Raw genomic sequence first — 20,169 nt, 5'->3', positions numbered from 1 at the left:
GTTTTATACCATACAACGATACCATTTTATATCTTAATTTTATGTGTATCAGTAGTTATCGTTGTATTAGTAAGCCGAAAATATAGATGTTGGCCCTTAAAATCAGAAAATGAAGAGAAGCAGCAAACGCCTAAGACACCAGTATATGAAGATGTGGATAAAGGCATCAAGAGACGAGATGAACTTCCAGCAACATTTTCTCTGAAGCTGACAAAATAGTTGCTGTTCTGCGGGTGGAGGTGTTAAGTACGGAACCGTACTATCTATCATACAGTACCCTAAGCTCATCCATGAAAATGCCGAGCATGCATTTAATATCCATATTCAATAAACAACGGAAAACCGATGCAGCCCATGTCGCAACGTCCGTCCAGCCACGAGCCGCCGACGCAGCGATTTCGTCATATTTTAAATTTAATTTCATTATTAATTTTTATAAAAAAAATTGTCATTCCTAATTCTCGCATCGAATAGGTTTCACCTCTCTTAATTGTAATTTTATTTTAATTAATTAAAGTATTTTTTAAGTCATTTTGGTTTTTTTTCGATCCATCGGCTGCAGTAAACGTAATTAACATGTCATTTTTAGCATTTTTTTTTTTGTTTTTGTTTTTAAAGACCAACTGCAGTTCACTAATTGAATAATCATTCCATATTGAACATTTTAAATATCCTGAAGGTTTTAAAGAAGAAGAAAAAAAGATAAAAACAAAAACTTTGATTATAAAATATAAATGTTGCAAATTCAAACTTTTATAACATGCGATTTGATTATTTAAATGATGATGTGATACATAAAAAAAAATACAGACACTGACTCACATACACATCGCAGTCCACTGCTGAACGTATAGGCCTCCACAAGTTCGCACCAAAAAAGGCGCGAACTCATGTGTTTTGCTCATAGTCACCACGCTGGGCAGGCGTGTTGGTGACCTGGGGCTGGCTTTGTTGCACCGAAAACGCTGCTGCCCGTCTTTGGTATGTATATAGCCAGCAGTTGGATGGTTATCCGGCCATCGGTCGGCTTTTTAAGTTCCAAGGTGGTAGTGGAACTGTGTTATCCCGTAATCGCCTTTTGCGACACCCACGGGACGAGAGGGGGTAACTATATTCTTTGCTGCCGTAACCAAACAGTCTGAATAAAGTACAAATAAAACACAGAAACTAATATAATATAAAATTTATGAGGCAAAACATAATAAACCATACAGTTGACTTGAAAATCTCTTCTTCTAGTTGAAGTTGATTAAAAAGTCCGTAAATTGCTCGCTATTCAAGTAAACTAGTAGAAATATCATTACCTAATTTATGAATATTTTGTTTGTGTGTAGGTGTATATACAAAAATGTCTTAGAGCTTATTTTTAGTACTATAAATAGAATGTGAATAGTACAAAATTATACAAACACACAATTATTTATTGTGTTTAGTGCCTTTTATCATTTTGCATGCTAGTTTTTTCTTTCACAAAAAATCTTAATTTGGTAAACTAATGTTCTTTGGTTGAATCTAAAACTTACAAAAAAAGAAAATACTTAAACAGATAAAAAAATGTAACTAAATTTGACGTTGCTTGAAGTTTAAGTTTTCATTTTACATATGTTTACGAACTTCATTTTGTAATTCAAGGGACAAATTTTCAACGTTGAAGTTTTCCATTCTCCATTTTTGTGAGTTATCACCCATACATGTCTCGAGTATAACTTGAAGGCCAAGTTTAGTTCTGGCAACTTTAAGACAATCTTGGGTATGAATATGGCGAATGTATTTAGTCTGGAATAATAAAAATATTATTGCACTATTTTAAATACAATTTAGACAGCTTATAAATTCCCCACGGTTAGACAATCTTCTTCTAATGTAAAAGAAAAATGAGTTCAAATTTAATCACTACGCTGTTCTATTAGTGTGTACGGATATATACATTTTTCTTTATTAAATATACGCAGGAGAAACATGGACTACACCAGTAAACCTGCTGCACTGAAATCTAAAATTTAACTAAAAGTACTTAAATTACTTGTTTATTTCCATATGTATTTATTTCTTGAAATATATTAAAAATAAAAGTTTTAACTGAAGCTTGGTATTACGATCGTGATTTCAATATTCATTAGATTGTTCGAGACTTAAGCAACTTCTAATATTTTATAGCATTACCTCATCCTTAATGAACATGCAATCAGGAAATTTTAAATCATTTCGTTTGTTAATCTAATAAATTTTTCTTTAACAGTTCTGACCTTACTATCGTACAGCCAAACTTGAGTAGCAGCGCCTTCCCGACAACGGAACAGAGTTACAAGACCAAGAAGATAATCTAAGCATAGGTGATCGAACCGAATTTTGCCATCTTTAGTATACAACCAGAACTACAAAATAAATATTTGTTTTTAGAATGAATACATATATTTACAAGGTAGTAAATTTTTTAATAAGTAATTCATCCGTAACATTCAGATTAATGGCTTCCAATAGTGCTAATAAATAGCACGATTAATTGCGGCAATGCCACGTAGAATGAAGACAATACAAATTAGATAATACAATCTTAATAAAGTTTTAAAAGTAATTGAAATAATAAAATAAGTACTTATTTAGACAGTCATTTAATACCTACTTGATTTCCTCCTTGGTGATGACAAGGTAGAAGATTTACTGTTTCGAGGGTATTTCGAGAAGATGTGGCGTCAAGGCATTGAGAATTACGCCTATTAGTATCAGTATTATAAATCTGTAAAGTAAAATAAAACAAAATTATTCTAGAAGAAGGCGCTTCTTACCGGCTCTTTATTCTTTTATGATTTATTATAAAATGCAACACACTTCAGCCTATCGCAGTCCACAGCTGGACATAGGCCTCCCTAAGCTCGTGCCATACATCCCGGTCTTCCGCAATCCTCATCCAGCCTACACCGGCAATCTTACGTAGATCGTCGGTCCAACGGGCTAGAGGACGTCCCACACTGCGTTTGCCAAGACGCGGTCTCCACTCTAGGACCCGTCTACTCCAACGGCCATCGGTCCCTCGATACAGATGACCAGCCCACTGCCACTTCAACTTGCTAATTCTGTGGGCTATGTCGGTTACTTTCGTTCTCTCGCGGATAGTCTCATTTCTAATCCTGTCTTTGAGAGAGACCCCAAGCATAGCCCGTTCCATTGCACGTTGAGCGACTTTAAACTTGTGGACCAGTCCCTTCGTCAGTGTCCACGTCTCGGCTCCGTATGTTAACACAGGCAGGACGCATTGCTCGAAAACTTTTGTCTTCAAGCATTGCGGAATCTTCGAAGTGAAGACTCGACGGAGCCTGCCAAACGCCGCCCAGCCCAACCGAATCCTCCTATCGGCCTCCTTCTCGAAGTTGTTGCGGCCTAGTTGGATAGTATGACCTAGGTAAATATAATTCTGAACAACTTCGAGAAGGGTACCATCGACCGATACCGGTATCGGCATGACTTGGTTGTTAAACATAACTTTCGTCTTATCCAAGTTCATGCAGAGACCGATACGTCGGGAGGACTCGTTTAGGCCGGCCAGCATTTGGCCTAACTCATCCAGCGTCTCCGCAAAGATGACAATATCGTCGGCGAAACGAAGGTGAGAGATGAATTCACCGTTGACGTTGATGCCTCGTTCCCCCCAATCCAAGGTCTTAAAAACATCCTCTAGCGCAGTGGTAAACAGTTTCGGTGATATTACATCCCCCTGTCTTACCCCACGCCAGAGGGAAATAGGTCTTGTTTTTTGGTCATTAACATGAACGGTCATAAAATGCAAATATAACAAATATTATATACAATAAAAGATTATGTGAAGATTGTTATCGAGTAATTTAAAATACGTATAATTATTTAATTAGATTATCACTAAACTAATTAATTACCATAAAGCCTTTGTGATCTTTGTAGGCGTTAATAATAATTCTTAGAGTTAGGTTGTAAAGCATAAATATGTTTATTTTTCACTCATAAATGACTTTAGTTTTCACTTACAACAATTTAAAAAAAAACTTAAAAATTAATAATCATGGAAGTTTAAGTAATTTAAGACATGGTTGAAATTACTTTTGAGAACAATTGCAATTTGTAACGCTATCCAGACAAATTTGATAACATAGTGTTATAAATAGATCATATAATAAATGCACGGATATCAAACGCAAAATTCAAAGACTTTTTTTGTGTTTTTAAAAACTAATTTTACTAAGTTCTATCTTGTAAGACTACTGTACCTGTCCACTACCAGCTATATCGATGGGTATTTTCATTTCAGGGTATACGTTCCTTAAATACCAGTCAAAAGAATTGCATTTTAAATTTTTCCGTAGTTCTTTTCTCTTCGAAATATCTCCATAATTGCCTTTCATGAATCCGATTCTTTGAAAATAAAATTTGGCGTATTCATCGAGCCAAACCTAAAAGAAGTTTATTTCAAAATTTTAATTCAATAAATTAAATTGGAGTGAATCAGACTGTAAACGTCTCTATAACAGCTTAATAATATTATCTTTCTAAAAATGCATGTACAATAACGAAATTGATACCATTCAAACCAATAACTAAAAAAAGGTCAAATGTTCCAGCATTACCTCCGCCAATCGCACGGAATTCCTTTTAAAAGATCCCTTTGTAGTGTAATAAGGAAACCTTTCTCGGAAAATATGCCCCACATGAGAACAGGGAACAATCTCCAAAGAGCCGCCACACATCCACACTTTGAATGATAGCTCCAAATTTTCTCCACCCCATATATCGAACCCTTCGTCATAATATCCTAGATTCTTAAAGAATTTCGTATCGATAGCAAAAAGACCTCCTGCAATAGTTGGCGTCTCGACCGGAGTCATCAAATTTTGTCTTTTAGCTTTTAAATAGTGCGGTATGGGTCGCCAGATATATCTTAAGCTCCAGTCAAAACCACCAATTTGGAGGTCATTAGGGTCCTGTGATATGTATTCGAAAGTTGAACCATCGATATGATCTACAACAGGACTCGTAACAGTTTTTGGATTTTGAGATATACGTTCTAACAAAGGCTCCAACCACCCTAAAATACATATTAAAGTTGTTTTCTTAAAATGATTACAACATCCCAGATTAATATAGCTTAATACTTTTCTTTATAAGATCACTGTAATTATGGCCTAGTTCATTTTCCGTGTATAAGCGTAGTCGTCTTCTTGTACTATATAAAGTACTTCGTCAACAAAATACAAAACAAAATTTAATTTATTAAAGAAGAATTGAATTTAAAATGAACCCATTACGTGTCCAAAATCGGCTAATCTCGGTATTTTGATCCGATCTGTTCAATTAATGAATGGTGGAACATTCTGACCGAAGGGCGAAAAAATTAAATTGATGAGATTTTTTAAGGGGTCTGTCAGTAATTAAAAAACAGCGTGCATTTTCGAGAAGTAGAATTAATGGTGTTCGCAGTTTATGAATAAATAGATAAAAAGAATGGTATATAAAGTTTTAAGTTCACATAATTTCAGCTTTAAGTGTAATGAATGATATCATTCATATGTTACATTTACTAATATAGATACTATTTTATTTTTATTTTGACTTGACTTTTAGGGAGAGTTGCTTGAGGTGTTAATAGTGATACTTCAGTGAGGTTTGATAACGGAGCACCTACTATTTGTGTGAAAAAGCTTGTTAAAAATTTAAACAAAAGTATACTAAAATAAAAAAAGAGTTTAAACCGTAACAATAGTAAAAATAAATTTTCGCATTAGTAGTCATTAATTATATATTATATGCGTACGTATATGTGCCTTAATTACCTTCAGTGCATTCACAATGGCTGTCAAGAAATACAGCGACTGGTGTTTTAACCTGTTTTGTTCCTATTATTCGTGCTCTGATAAGTCCTTCTCGTTTTTTAGTATGTATCAATTTGATCAGGGTAAAGTTTTTAATATATTCATCCAACTGAGTTTTAAGGTGATCTAAAAATTAATATATGTCTATAATTAAAATCAAATTGTTGATCTTAAGAGAAAAATAACTGTTTGCTCGCAAACGAAAAAAGAACCGACTTCAATTACATCGACAAATAATAAAACGTAGGTAGACGAAATAATTGTCAAGTAAATACACGTTATCAAAGCTTACTCAAAAAGTTGTAATCAGATCTCAATGAAATTTAAATGTAAACTCATTATTAGATATAACTCGAAAAGTAGTTGTTAGATCTCAAATAAATATAAATAAGACCAAATAACAGCATCACCTTTCGATTAAATTTTTTTTATCGAAATCGGTCCACCCAGTCAAAACTTCTGAAGTAACATACATAAAAAAAATACTATCGAATTGAGAACCTCCTCCTTTTTTAAGTCGGTTAACAAGCATTAAATAAATACTATGCCACGAATACTTACTCATATTGGAGTAGTCATCGACCAGTACTATTTTCTCCAATAGATGTCGAGGCGATCTATTTATTACAGAATGAATAGTACGCAAGAGAGTCGACCAAGCTTCGTTATGAAAACAAATTACTATCGATGCTTCGGGTATACTCGTCGAATAGTTCCTTTTAAGGCACCTAAAATTATTCTATAATGAAATTCTACGCTAAAATGGAACAGCAGTTACTGCAAAGCCAATTAATACACTACTTAAGTGAGGAAATTTAATCAGCTGAAATAATTTATTAGTCCAGTATTAAAGAACAACACTTTACTAATTTACTTTTTAAGTTGATAAATGATGCTTAAATACTGATACTTCTCAAATTCTTAAAGATGGTAAAGATTGAGACCATCAGGTGCCAAATCACTGCGTATCATAAGTCAATTCACGTTTAATACTAGCTGTGCCCGCGATTTCGTCCGCGTGGAATTTAACAAAAAAGTTATTATTCAGTTCGCAAAGTTATAAAACAAATAAATTTCTAAGTTACTCTTTACTACATCAGTTATCTGCCTGTAAAATTCCCGTTAAGATTAGCCGGAACGAACAGACAGACAGACAGACAAAAATTGTAAAAAAATGTTATTTTGGTGTATGTATCGTGTATACATCCGTATGGATTTAGAAAAAAGCGCTTATTTTAATATTACAAACAGACACTCCAATTTTATTTATTTGTATAGATTAACTAGCCCTATGTGATTATCAAAATAATATGTTAGCTTTATGATATTTTTAAAAACTGCTCCTGATAATATGTTGCTGATTCGACTCAACTTATCACAGAAATAGTAATTTTATAATATAAAGACCCGCTTGATCAGACGGTGTACATTTCTTGATTTGATTTTGCCATAAACATTTAAACAGTAAAAGGTTGGTTGCGGAAAAATTGAAAATAAATGTAGTTGACCCACATTTAACTATATATAATTGGTTCAGGTCTGTAAGGATTGTAGGAGGGCTCTCGGTGAGAACCTCACGTTGGACGGGATCCTACGGGTGCGCCGGATGGGGCAAGAAGCACTAATGCGGAGGTGGGGGGAGGACCTGGCGGAGCAGCCGTATGGCACACGCGTAACGGCTGCCTTGCGCCCGGTCCTTGAGCGGTGGATGCGCCGTAAGCGCAAACCTCTCACCTTCCGTCTGACGCAGGTTCTCACCGGGCACGGCTGCTTTGGTGAATACTTGTGTCGGACAGCCCAAAGGGAGCCGACGACTGAATGTCACGATTGTGGCGTGGCGGTGGACTTTGCCCAGCACACCCTCGAGGTGTGCCCGAGATGGGCGGCGCTACGTCGCGATCTGACGACAGTCCTCGGAGGGGACTTGTCACTGCCGAGCTTTATCACCGCGATGCTCGGCGACGACGAGTCCTGGAAGGCGATGGTCTCCTTCTGCGAGACAGTAATGTCCCAGAAGGAGAACGACGAGCGGATGAGAGAGGGGGCCGTCGACGAGGCCTCCGTCCGCAGGCGATGAACGGGGGTGCGTAGGAGGGTGGTAGGACTTAATGCGTTTCCAGTAACGCCCCTGTACCCATGTCGGGCCGGGATGGGGACCCGGTCCTCCTAGACATGGCGTCGTCGGGATTGTTCAGAGGTGAGCCGGACAGTCCCATGGAGGAGAAGTGTGGTCTTTTCGCCAAGGCCAGCCTGTCGCTGGAGGGATCCTGTTGCCTGCAGATCCGGGACCCTCCAATTATAGCGGCTGAAGGCTCCCGCAGGGGTTTTGGTCGGTAGTGCACCCCCAAGTGCTAAGCTGACATACGGTCTAGGAATGCCTACCCAGGCATCCTGGATATCACCCGTAAATGGGTTACCCTGCGATATCAAAAAAAAAAGGTCTGCAAGGATTACTTGCGAACTTTTAAAACGTACGACATTTAAAGGGTCTTTATTAGTTCTCATCAAAGTAATATTTTTTCATTTCCAAATATTGGAAAATTATACATACTTACCATTTGTTCCTGAAATCCGGTAAAGTACGATCAACGGGTATCACATCACTGATGAATTGATTAAACGCATTATCTCGCCAGCCTTTCTCTACCTGCAGTCGTATTGTTCCTTTAATATTATCTTTTGTATGAACCGCTTTCCCAAAATGACCTGAAATTTCGTGAATTTGTTAAAACTATCCTCTATTGTTTGAATTTAATTATTTTAACATATTAAGACCAGATTTTATGCCAGTTTAAAGTACGAGAAATTAATATATGACATATATAAAATGAATATCACATTCATAGCACAAATCTTACTATTATTTTGATTTATTGTTTGTGTTACATAAACATTGTAAAGAATAATTGCCTAATAGTAATTAATGATAAACAAAAGAAGGCCTTGGTTGGAAAACCAACAAAACACAGAAAAATTCTAGACGAAATAGAACATGTTTATAGCATAAACAAACATTTGTTATATGTCAGATCACACCCGCAAGTTGTCGAGCATCTAATTAAGCACTAATAATATACCACCAGCGTTATTAATATTCTAATTCAGCCAAATAACTTTTTTAAATGTCTATAAAGTGCGCATTTTTTTTCATAATATGGGTGAGCCTTTTGCAAAATGAATCCTAAAAATTACAGCGATAAAATTTTAATTATTTGAACAAGCAGTACGTTTGCTACTCGTGAGCTTAAAAACATATATTTTCTGTTGCGTTTTAAGCTAAATATACAGCTGAAAACTCGAATATTTTCCTCTTATAACGTTGCTCTAATGATATCTGCATTCCCAGTTATTGGCGTAGCATGAAACTTTGGAAAGTCCTTTTAATAGAAATATTTTTCATATTTTATCTTGTTAAGGTTGTTTGTATATAAGTTTTAACAAGGTATTTACCTAACGGAAACTCTTTATTCTTTATTGCTGATAACTTATCTTTAAAAGATGTACGCGGACCACTCGTTCCAAGAAGATTCCAAGCTAAAACGTCAAAGATAAATTTATTATGGAAGTTCCTTAGTACACTTTATTCTGCTCAACTGAAAGTCAGAAATATATCTTTTTATTCTTAATAAACCTTACAAAGTAAAAAAAAAACGTTTTTCATTTACTATTGGTAAGTCAGACACATTATTTTCGATAGTAAAACTCAATAAATATATTATTACTATATTTATATTGTAATAATCTGTAGATTTAAAGCTAAACTTGCTTTCTTGAGATTAATGCTGAAGTGACATTCTTTATAGAAAAGTTGATAAAATATTGTAAACAAACAAATATGAATGTTGAGTCAATCATCAACTACGTTATCACGGTAGCCTATTAAATAATTAGGTATACACATAATTAATTTTGAACATAATAAACCGCTCATAAAATGAACAAAAATAGAATATAGTTTCCCAAATTATAAAATGTTTAACATAGCAATTCTTATCACGTAAAAGTAGCATAAAATTGTATTTCTAAATTGTTTTATTTAAAGTAACTATTAAAGTTAAAAGTAAAAAGGAAAAAGCAAAATGAAACAAGCAAAGTAAAAAAGAAACTTAGACCCACTTACCCTCTAATTGCATTGTTCCATTTTTGTTCCATTTTATAAATGTCTTCAAACTGTTTTCAAATGACTGTTGATCAGTGAACATAGAATTAGCTTTAAACTTTTTGATAATAGTCAGTAGCGCAACAGACCAGAATATTGAGATGAAAGCAACTATTTTTAATTTTTTTTTAAACATACTGCAATATTGATGGTTCAAAGCGAACAACCGAGTTAATACCAGCTTAAAATTGATCGTTGCACGAAGTACTGAATGAATTGTTACCGTCTTATTCTTGAAACAATTCCATCCAAGTAAATTGCTTGCAGATTGCCTAAAGGTGCTAACTCTGTTTCTTTACGACTATTTAATCTTAACACATTAAAGTAACTAGATAAATCAAGTTTCTTATTTAATGATCTTCAGTTTCATATCTTTGTATCCATTTAAACTGCAGTTATAGCCGAAGATTATATTGCAGCTGAAAGACACTATAGCTGGAGCTGTAGTTGGAATTTAGGTAGGTATATTATGCAGTAAACAACATTTCGCATAAGGTACTTCTGGTATATACTTAATTAACAATGCTGTGGCTAAGTATCATTGGAGTCATGTTACATAATTATATCTTGTTCCTTGATACTACTAGTAAAGGCGTAGAAAATGTCAACTTATCTCCCTCATTTCATATGGGCGTGTTTTTAAAATATTTTGTTTGAAGTTGTGGTTTTTTAATATTTGGAATTATGTCAACCATTGTTCATTTTGTAAAATAACTAACGTAATTTGTAGAAAAAAGTGAATTTCATACATGTTACCTAAAGTAGCTATTAGAGGATATTTCCTCTGTAGTCGGACAATTTCAACAGTTCTAAACCCTGGCCAGACGAACATTTAGGTTAGCCGTGGGTGTGAGCGCGAAGCAATTTTGTGCATCTTTGATACCTTTTTTTTCAGTTTCTGCCAAAACCGACTATGAATTAAACTTCAAATTTGATCATTGCTTCTGCCGCTGCAGGGAGCTTGCGCTGATAAAGTTTGGCTTTTAGGAAATGACGAAAATCTGGCCGTTGCGGTCTCTTGATCTATTATTATGATTATTAAAGTACGTACCTCAAAAATCTAATTTATTGCCAAAGAATATAAATTTGAGCTTATTTAGAATTAATATAATAATAGGTTTAATAATAAATAAAGCAACTGCAAATAAACATACAAAGAAAAATAATTTCTGTAACTGTCGTGCTATTTCATTAATTAAAATTGACTATTGGATAAAATCAATTCAACTTATCATAGTTTTCTAACATTATTTTATGGAAAAATAATCGAAAGTGAAAGAATAAGTATCTGATCATTTCGAAGAATTAATTGTTGTAGTAGTTTGTAACTGAAAGTATATCAACAGTACATGCGTTTGTTTGATGACAATGACTGTGGGAAAAAAGATCACAGGTTTTAACTTATTTTCGAATGTGTTCAAAATACAATAACGAATACTGTGCCTTTTACTTCGTCTGTTTAAAAGAGAAAATTAAAATGTGACATTTAAACTGAAGAAAATTTTAAAATTTTATATTTGGTATACTTAATAGAATTAAATGTAAATTTCGTCGCATTTCAACTTTTTCAAGAACGCTAATGATCTTCATTGTGGAGTTCCGGGTATTTTTTACTCGTTGCTAATTAAGGGTGAGAAACGCGGTAGTAATTTCGTGCAAAATGCACTAAAATTGGAGTCGCTGAGTAAGTTCTGCCATTAGCTATATAAGTAAGGTGTATTTAAAAAGAATTTTATGAGAATCAGCAAAAATAATGCAACCACGAAGAACATAATAAGAATTTTATGTAGAAATTTTACCTTTAAACGTTTTAAATTAGATTTAGTTGTTTTAAACCTTATTTCTGTTTTAACTCTGTAACTATTATTTATGTTCTTTATAAAAGTTTGACTCCATGCACTGATGAAATAAGACGGTAGGTATTACGCAAGCGAGTAATCAGTTGATAAAACTAAAATATGTGTGGAGTGTTAACGTTATGAATCTATCAGTAGCTACTAGAATATAGAATCAGCTAAGGTAGGGCAGTGAGGTAGGGTAAGGTACAGCAGGAAATTTCCTGCTCAAAACATGAAACAGCCCGACTGGGGTAGTACCTCGACCTTACCGAATATCTCAGCTAAATAATGCTGTTTTCAAGCAGTGTCGTGTTCCTGTTTGTGAGTTAGGTGACTAGAGCTCTTGGGGGAAATCGGGGATAGGGTCGGCAACGCGCTTGCGATGCTTCTGGTGTTGCAGGCGTCTATAAGCTACTGTAATCGCTTACCATCAGGTGATACTCGTATGTACGCTTGTTTGCCTACCTAGTTGTATAAATAAAGAATTAGCAGTAGTTTTTTATCGAAGCTAGAGAGCAATATACTATCTCAGCATTTGTGACTGGACTAAAGTGGACGGCATAGTTGTCCTTATTTCACAATAATTTTACGCACCATTATGCTTGGTTTGTTTCATTCATACAAATATAATAGCTGAATATATTTTCATACCGAAGTTGATAGACGGTAGCTACTTATTTCGAAATGTATTCATTATGAGATATAATAGGCAAGATAGTGCTGTGTGGCTACGGCACTAAAGAATTTAGCCACCTCCTCTCTTCCCGTGGGTGTCGTAAGAGGCGACTAAGGGATAACAAGGTTCCACAACCACCTTGGAACTTAAGAAGCCAACCGATGGCGGGATAACCATCCAACTACTGGCTTTGAAATACACAGGCCGAAGACGGGCAGCAGCGTCTTCGGTGCGACAAAGCCAGTAGTACTGCGGTCACCAACCCGCCTGCCCAGCGTGGTGACTATGGGCAAAACACATGAGTTCACGTTATTTTTGGCGTAAACTTGTGGAGGCCTATGTCCAGCAGTGGACTGTATAGGCTGTCATGATGATAGGCAAGAAAATAACAGAACAAACATAAATACATAAATTTTTTTTATTATTTCTTTGAATTGTTTAAATTATTTGTAAAATTTAATGTTATTTGTATACAAAAACCTGTAGATAGAGGTAGAATTTGTGATCAACTTAACTAACGCATTGGGTTCACGGTAATGTTAGTTTTAAGTTTTTTTTTATGCATAAATAAATAAATAAATAAATAAAATTTTTCTTCACAAACATTCGTTTGAGGTCTTTTGAATCATTTAGCTTGATATTCATGTTATACAAGTTTAAATACAGAATATGAATAAGCTGTTATTTCTCCTGATATATATGTTTGTATGTAACTTATAGTTAGTAGGGTACGAAAGATGCTTCTTGTGTTGTAGGCGTCTATAAGCTACGGTAATCGCTTACTATCAGGTTAGCCGTACGCTAGTTTGCCGACCTAGTTGTATAAAAAAGTGCAAAAATGTTCACAGACTTGTCAGTATCATAGAATAAAGATTTTGTTTTATTAAAAAAAAATGTTAAGCTTGCATTACGTAACGGATTTGTTTTGAAAGATATTAAAGGCTAATTTTAAATATACATTGTTGTATAAAAAAGTAACTCATCTTAATTTTATAACGTTTAATAGTTTTCTGTTTAATAACGTAATCACAACAAAAGTTCAAGTGGGCTGTTTAGTACGTAGGTTGGCATACTCACTATCTAGTCTGTATAATTATAATAAATTCATTCAATCATGTCGTTTAAAAATCATAGTGATGTAAATATGATATATTTTTAAAAAGAAACAGGTCGATTAGAAACACAGGTTAAATGTAGAAGCCTTTGGAAGTTTGTTGAAAAATAAAAGAAATAAAATAGTGAAATTATACATTATATAAACCATTTGTGATAAGAAATTAGTGACGAGCGCAACGGTCATAGCACTGGTTTGTTGCGGTTACACTAGTGATTGCGGGTTCGAACCCCGCACATCACAAACATTTGTATTGGCCATGAAGATGTTTGTCGTAGCCTGAGTCTGGGTGTTAGTGCAGTCCTTGTGGGTCTCTCGACCGTTATCATGTACACCTGATAGCGAACGTTACTCATACTCGTATTAGGGAATATATCCGCCAACCCGCATTAGAGCAGCGTGGTGGATTAAGCTCTGATTCTTCTCCTACATGGGGAAAGAGGCCTATGCCCAGCAGTGCGATATTATAGGTTGAAGCGATAATTCACTATTTCCTTAACGCAAATAGACTTTAGCTGATATGATATTTTATTGAATTGTCTGTTTTATTTTGATTAAATAAGTACTGAATCAAATAATTGTTTCCAGTTAGTGTAAATAATGATCATTGTTTATGAATTTTAAGCTAAATGACAGCGATGAGTCACCATTTCCTTAATACATGTATATTTAGATACTATATTTCATAACAATACTTTGATACAAGCCACAGCTGTCGGTAAATGATGATCGCAGTTAGGGAGAAATAAAGACATTTCGTCGGCTCGTTGCCATTCGCAGTCCGCTAACGACCGCGTCGTTAATCATACAAACTCTGCCTGTCGCTCACTTGACTTAGCAAACAAAGACAACTTACTGTACAGTCAGAAATACTTGACCCCTTTTTAAACTTTTTTAAATATTTTCCTCACGATACAATTTGCTTAAGGTAATGTAATTTTGTTTTGTTCCTAACTATGTGTTATTTGTTTTTAATATTTCTGTTATTTTGGCACCTGATTGCTTCATAACAAAATTTCATTACGAGTGATGTTGAAGTAATAACTTTTACAGTCAAACTGATCAATACATTCTGCTTTGTGCCCTTCGTTTTGTTCAAGGCCCTTAACATTACAGTTGACATTTATGTTAGTATTTGACAATGGAGTCAAGTGAAAGGTAGTAGGAATAATTGTAATAAACTTTATATTAAAAAAAATAATAATTTTTTAGTTATTATTAGCTTATTATGCTAACAGTACCAGTTAGTAGTCGTCTTAACCTATCTAAACAAGTGACAGGAATAGTGGGTGACGTATACCTATTTGTCAGGATCGTAAATAATAGTAAATTTTATTAATATTTTATTTATTAAGGAACATCACGATATAAGGTCTTGAAACAGAGCAATAATACCTATATGTTAAACAATTTGATGCAATAGTTTAATGAACTAAAAACTTCATCATAACAGCCTAAACAGTTCACTGCTGGACATAGGCCTCCACAAGTTTACGCCAAAAATAACGTGAACTCATGTGTTTTGCCCATAGTCACCACGCTGGGCAGGCGGGTTGGTGACCGACTAAAAACTTATTTATATCAAAAATGGTTATTGCCAAAATAATATTTTACAATTATTGAAACAATTGAATTGGGTTTAATTGCTTTATTTATTATAAAACCTTTAGGTAGTATTCTCTTTTTGTACAAATAAAAGCGAAATTTTGTTTCATATTAATACACTAATTCAAAATATATAAAGAAAGATAAAGAGAGGATAGCCCCACCGACAGTAATATAATACAATATTTTTGTCAATTATTGCCATTTATTTGACAGATTTCAAATGAAAAGTACATCATAAATTTATCTGGAAGATACCGCGATACGCCAGATAGCCAGTCTAAATATGACCAAATAATAAGTAAAGTTTTCCCATCTAGATAAATTTCAGGGATTGTCTGATTTAACTCTACCTAAAATTTATTTTATATTCCTCGTCATATTTCTATCGATCCCTACAACATAAGATCGAGACTAACTTCATAAATTATAAGTCACGCCCTACGCCACATTTATATGACTCAGCATACACAGTTATACAACTGTTGTAAATAGTCTATTTATATAAATAAAAAAAAATCGCCAAAATGTTTGTACGCGCTTAGCTCCCGCACCACTGCGTCAAATTGATTTTTTTTATACGTAATTACGTAAGGACAAGCATTTAAGAAAATTTAAGAAAAATATATTGATGAAACATATATTTGTACAAATTTCGCCAGGTCTACTAATTAATAAATAATTACTAATTAAAATGATGTACTAAATTGTTATAAATTTAGTATTCTTTAATGAAATATTATCCTTAAAGGAATCTCAAGAGTCTCAGTTTTTACAAGCGATATTAAGAAAATACTTGATGTTAAATAAAATATTTCTACTTATAGTTATTACTAGTGGGATATGAATTGAAATGTAATCAAGTCTTAAATATCGTTTTTTATAAATATTTGGCTATGTTCACTACACCATTTAGCATAATAAGCACCGTTGAAGGTAGATGGTGAATTTAGCCCTGAATATTGTACTAGAGTTAGAAAGAAATGTGTTAGGCATCGCGTTTTAAAAACAGCGGCTCATGATTTGCATTAGCACAACATTGTTGCTTTTATTACAGTAAGGATGAGAACCCCTTAACACTATATTTGGTAGTAAAGGTTAATGAATATGTTAGGAGCGTCAGATATTTATGGTTTAAATATGCGTTTATGGCATATATATATTTTTAAAATTGATTCATTACTTTTAATTTATTTTCATATGTTAAAAATATAATTTAAAAAAAAAATACATCATAAAATTTTACGGAGAAATTATAAGATAAGGATATTTTTTACACGTAGAATAATTAATTGCGATGAAATTTAATGTTGAAGAAAAATAAAAATACTTTATGATAAAATAAGTAGAAATAGGTAGTTATTGACGACTCTCTCTCTCTCTGGTGGTACTTTTGTTTACTTAATTTTTGAAGTAACAATTCTCTTTTTCTTTGTATCTTACACTAGCATCCCGCCTAGGCTTCGCACGGGTATTTATTAACAATTTAAAAAAAATCCCCTAATATATTTGAAAATATAATATAGCCTATGTTACCCGCTGACAAGGTAGCGTCCCAACAGTGAAAGAATTTTTCAAATCAGCAGCTTCCCGCGACCCTGACCAGATCGTCGGTCCACCTCGTGGGGCTGCCTGCCAACGCTGCGGCGCCTGGTACGCGGTCGCCACACGAGAACTTTTCCGCCCCATCGGCCATTCGAGCTATGTGTCCTGCCCATTGTTACTTCAGCTGTGCGATCCTTCGAGCAAAGTCGTTTACCTTGGTTCTCCTACGGATATTCTCATTTCTAACTCTGTCACGTAGAGAAATACCGAGCATTGTCCTCTCCATTGCCCGCTGAGCGACTTTGAGCCTTCTTATGAGGCCCATATTTATCGACCACGTCTCGGATCCATATGTCAACACACACTAGTTGAAGACTTCCGTGTTCAGATACTGCGGGATACTGGACGCGTAGATTCTCCGTAGTTTCCCGAACGCTGCCCATCCGGATTGGATTCGGCGAGAGATCTCGTTCTCGAAGTTTGACTTACCTAGCTGTATTGACTGTCCGAGGTATATGTAATGGTCAACAACTTCGAAAACAGTGTTCCTAATGCGAACTGGAGCGGGTGCGACATGGACGTTCGACATAATTTTCGTCTTGTTCATATTCAGTTTAAGACACACTCTTTGGGAAACATCAGTTGAGATGCTCGAGCATTGTGTTCAGGTTTTCCAAGGTTTCAGCCATAAGGACTACGTCATCGGCAAACCAGAGGTGGGTAAGGTACTCGCCATTGATGTTGATGCCGAATCTTTTCCAGTCCAGAAGCTTAAAAACGTCCTCCAAAGTAGTGGTAAACAGCTTCGGGGATATAACATCCCCTTGTCTCACGCCTCGCGGAAGTGGTATTGGCTTCGAGCTCTGTTCCTATAATCGGACTGACATTGTGGCGCTAGAATATAAGTACCTCAGCACCTCGACGTACCTGCAGCCCACTTGGCACCTCTAGAGAGCCTGCAGCACAGCCCATGTCTCAATCGAATCAAAGACCTTCTCATAGTCCCCAAACGCTAAGCATAATGGCAAGTTATACTCCTCGGTCTGTACAACCTGCTGCAACGTGTGTATGTGGTCTATGGTGCTAAAACCTTTACAGAACCCGGCTTGTTCAGAGGTTGGAAGTCGCCAAATCTACGTGTGAAACGGTTTGTAATGACTCTCGAAAACAGCTTGTAGACATGGCTAAAAAGCGAGATTTGCCTATAGTTTTTCAGCAGGGCTTTATCACTCTTTTTGAAGAACAGCACCACCTCGCTTCTATTCAATGCCGTTGATATTTTGCCCTCGAGGATGATGGAATTTAAGAGCCTTTGGAGGACCTTGAGGACTGGCTTACTGCCCGCTCTCAAAAGCTCAGTTTTGATTCCGTCGTTACCCGGTGCCTAGTTGTTTTTAAGTTGTGTGAAAGCAGTACTAATCTCGTACAGGCTGACGTCTAGGATTTCTTCAGTTTCGTGTCTTGTTAGTTTGGCTCTGGGGTCGTTTACCTTGATGTTAGCGGGTTTGTGTGTGGTGTATAACGCCACCCTGCTCGACACGCTCCTGACGACGTCGATGCTGATGACGAGAGACTTGTGGACGAGGAACCCGATACCACCCTGGGACTGTTACCCTCCCGGTAGTACAACAGGTTGCCGGACTTGAGGGTTATCGAGTCCTCTCCTTCTCTTCGGACTCCAGATAGCCCTATAATATCCCAGTTTAGCCTGCTGAGAGCTTCCTCTAGCTCAACGAGCTTCGCGTCGGTCCGCAGCGTTCTAGTGTTATATGTTACCAGGGCCAAGTGTCGTCGTTGGGTGTGATGGCCTGACTTCTGCCGGAGATTATGGTCCCCTGCCCCACCGTAGCCAGGACTAGCGGGGCCGCCAGGGACTGGGGGACAATTTTTAGTCATGTCTGTCATTAGGGGGATTTGGCGTAATCGTCACGCTTGCCAGGCTGGCAAGCATGACGCTGCCGCCCACCATCAAGTGGTTTTCCCTGTATCGTTTCTTACAATACCCACGGGACGAGATGGGGTGGCACTATTCTACGCCGGTTGCCACACTTTATAATTTTACTATGGATAATATGTAACTATACTAGTACTTTTTTTTATATAAACGGGTACATTCGAATAAGTGTATTCGAATAAAGTAAAACTCAGCAATTAGTTAGTACATTTTTTTCCTTAGTCCATTTAAATGTGTGATAATTCGTAGATGATATGTAATATTATTTTACAATTCAGACTGTAACATTCCGCTGCTTGGCATAGACCTTTTTCTCCATATAAAAGAAGGATCGGAGCTTAATCCAGCACGCTGTTCCACTGCATGTTGGCGGATAGGTATATTATTATGTACAGCCCAAAAAAAAACTGTTTCTAACTGTCTATTTGCTCCGAGATGTTTAAAAAAAATCTCCATAATACCTATTTTTTAATCAACTTCCAAAAAGGAGAAGGTATTTTTTCGTCCTCCTACCTTATATTAAGCAGCATAACTTTTTACTGAGCTTATCGATTTTGGTGATTTTTACTTTAATTGGTAGCTAATAATTGTCATGTAGTTTCATTAAAATTTAATCTAGATCTGATGACTACTTTTTGAGGAATCTTTGATAGCGCGTATTTACTTGACTATTTTGTTTTTGTCTACTTACGTTGTATTACTTATCGATGTAATTGAAGTCGTTTTTTTTTTCGTTTGCGAGCAAAGACAATAATTAATTTATTTTCGATTATTGTGATTAGTAGAGATGAATGTTAAATAAAACGGGAGCTGTTGAAATTCAAAGCGATACTTCAAGGCTCTACTTAAGATTGAACGAAGCAAAATGTCTAATTAACTATCTTAGAATAAAACCATTTCCACTTTTCAACACATTTAGCTTTTAAGGTAAATTAACTAATAAATCCCATTTACATTTAATACGTGTTTGAACGAAAAAGCGATCCCTTGTAACATTTAATCAAACTTTCCTTAAAACTTTGCTAAAGTACTTTTATATCAATATATTACAAGCGGAATATAAAAATATTAGAGGGTTAAAAGGTTTTGCGAAGATCTTTTAGCAAGATTAATATTTATATTTTTTTTTTATAAATTTCTTATAAAATTAATTGGTTTTAAGCTGCATCTGTTAAAACTATAACGAAATTCTCCTATTTACTCGTATACGCTACAACGCTATTGGACATAAACACTTATAATTACTAACCGATTTCCAAAAAAGAAGGAGGTTCTCAATTCGACTGTATTTTTTTTTACCGATTTCGACAAAAAAAATTTTAATCAAAAGGATGAGTGTGTCATTTGGTCCCATTTAAATTTATTTGAGATCTAACGACAAATTTTCGAATTATATCTAATAATGCGTATTTACTTGACAATTTTTTTGTCGACCTACGTT

At 35.3% G+C, this 20,169-nt stretch overlaps 2 protein-coding genes across 2 annotated transcripts; both read right to left on the bottom strand.

The window, feature by feature from the left end:
• Positions 1-1,596: 1,596 nt before the first annotated feature.
• On the bottom strand, positions 1,597-17,217 carry LOC123656146 (putative polypeptide N-acetylgalactosaminyltransferase 9). The gene is made up of 11 exons (XM_045591853.1): positions 17,042-17,217; positions 9,958-10,133; positions 9,288-9,371; positions 8,393-8,543; positions 6,399-6,565; positions 5,799-5,963; positions 4,596-5,053; positions 4,239-4,421; positions 2,624-2,737; positions 2,247-2,375; positions 1,597-1,776 (listed from the first exon to the last, which is right to left on the bottom strand). Exons 1-11 carry the CDS (start codon positions 17,215-17,217, stop codon positions 1,597-1,599), a joined length of 1,983 nt encoding a protein of 660 aa, XP_045447809.1.
• Positions 17,218-18,259: 1,042 nt separating this feature from the next.
• LOC123656144 lies at positions 18,260-18,670 on the bottom strand. The gene has a single exon (XM_045591852.1). The coding sequence runs from the start codon at positions 18,668-18,670 to the stop codon at positions 18,260-18,262; it is 411 nt and encodes a 136-aa protein (XP_045447808.1).
• Positions 18,671-20,169: the final 1,499 nt, after the last annotated feature.

The sequence above is a fragment of the Melitaea cinxia genome, chromosome 9 (genome assembly GCF_905220565.1).
Source record: "Melitaea cinxia chromosome 9, ilMelCinx1.1, whole genome shotgun sequence".
NCBI lineage: Eukaryota > Metazoa > Arthropoda > Insecta > Lepidoptera > Nymphalidae > Melitaea > Melitaea cinxia.
Note: the sequence above shows the minus strand (reverse complement) of the source record. Positions and strands in the feature narration are given on the sequence as shown.

Bases quoted from the DNA above. Each gene is read 5' to 3' on its own strand.
- LOC123656146 (XM_045591853.1), bottom strand. From the start codon at position 17,217: ATGGGCAGCGTTCGGGAAACTACGGAGAATCTACGCGTCCAGTATCCC. The intron at 5,964-6,398 runs GTAAGTATTCGT...ATTAATTTTTAG, and splicing joins CGATGACTACTCCAATATGA to ATCACCTTAAAACTCAGTTG. The intron at 2,738-4,238 runs GTACAGTAGTCT...TTTACTTTACAG, and splicing joins ATATAGCTGGTAGTGGACAG to ATTTATAATACTGATACTAA.
- LOC123656144 (XM_045591852.1), bottom strand. From the start codon at position 18,670: ATGACTAAAAATTGTCCCCCAGTCCCTGGCGGCCCCGCTAGTCCTGGC.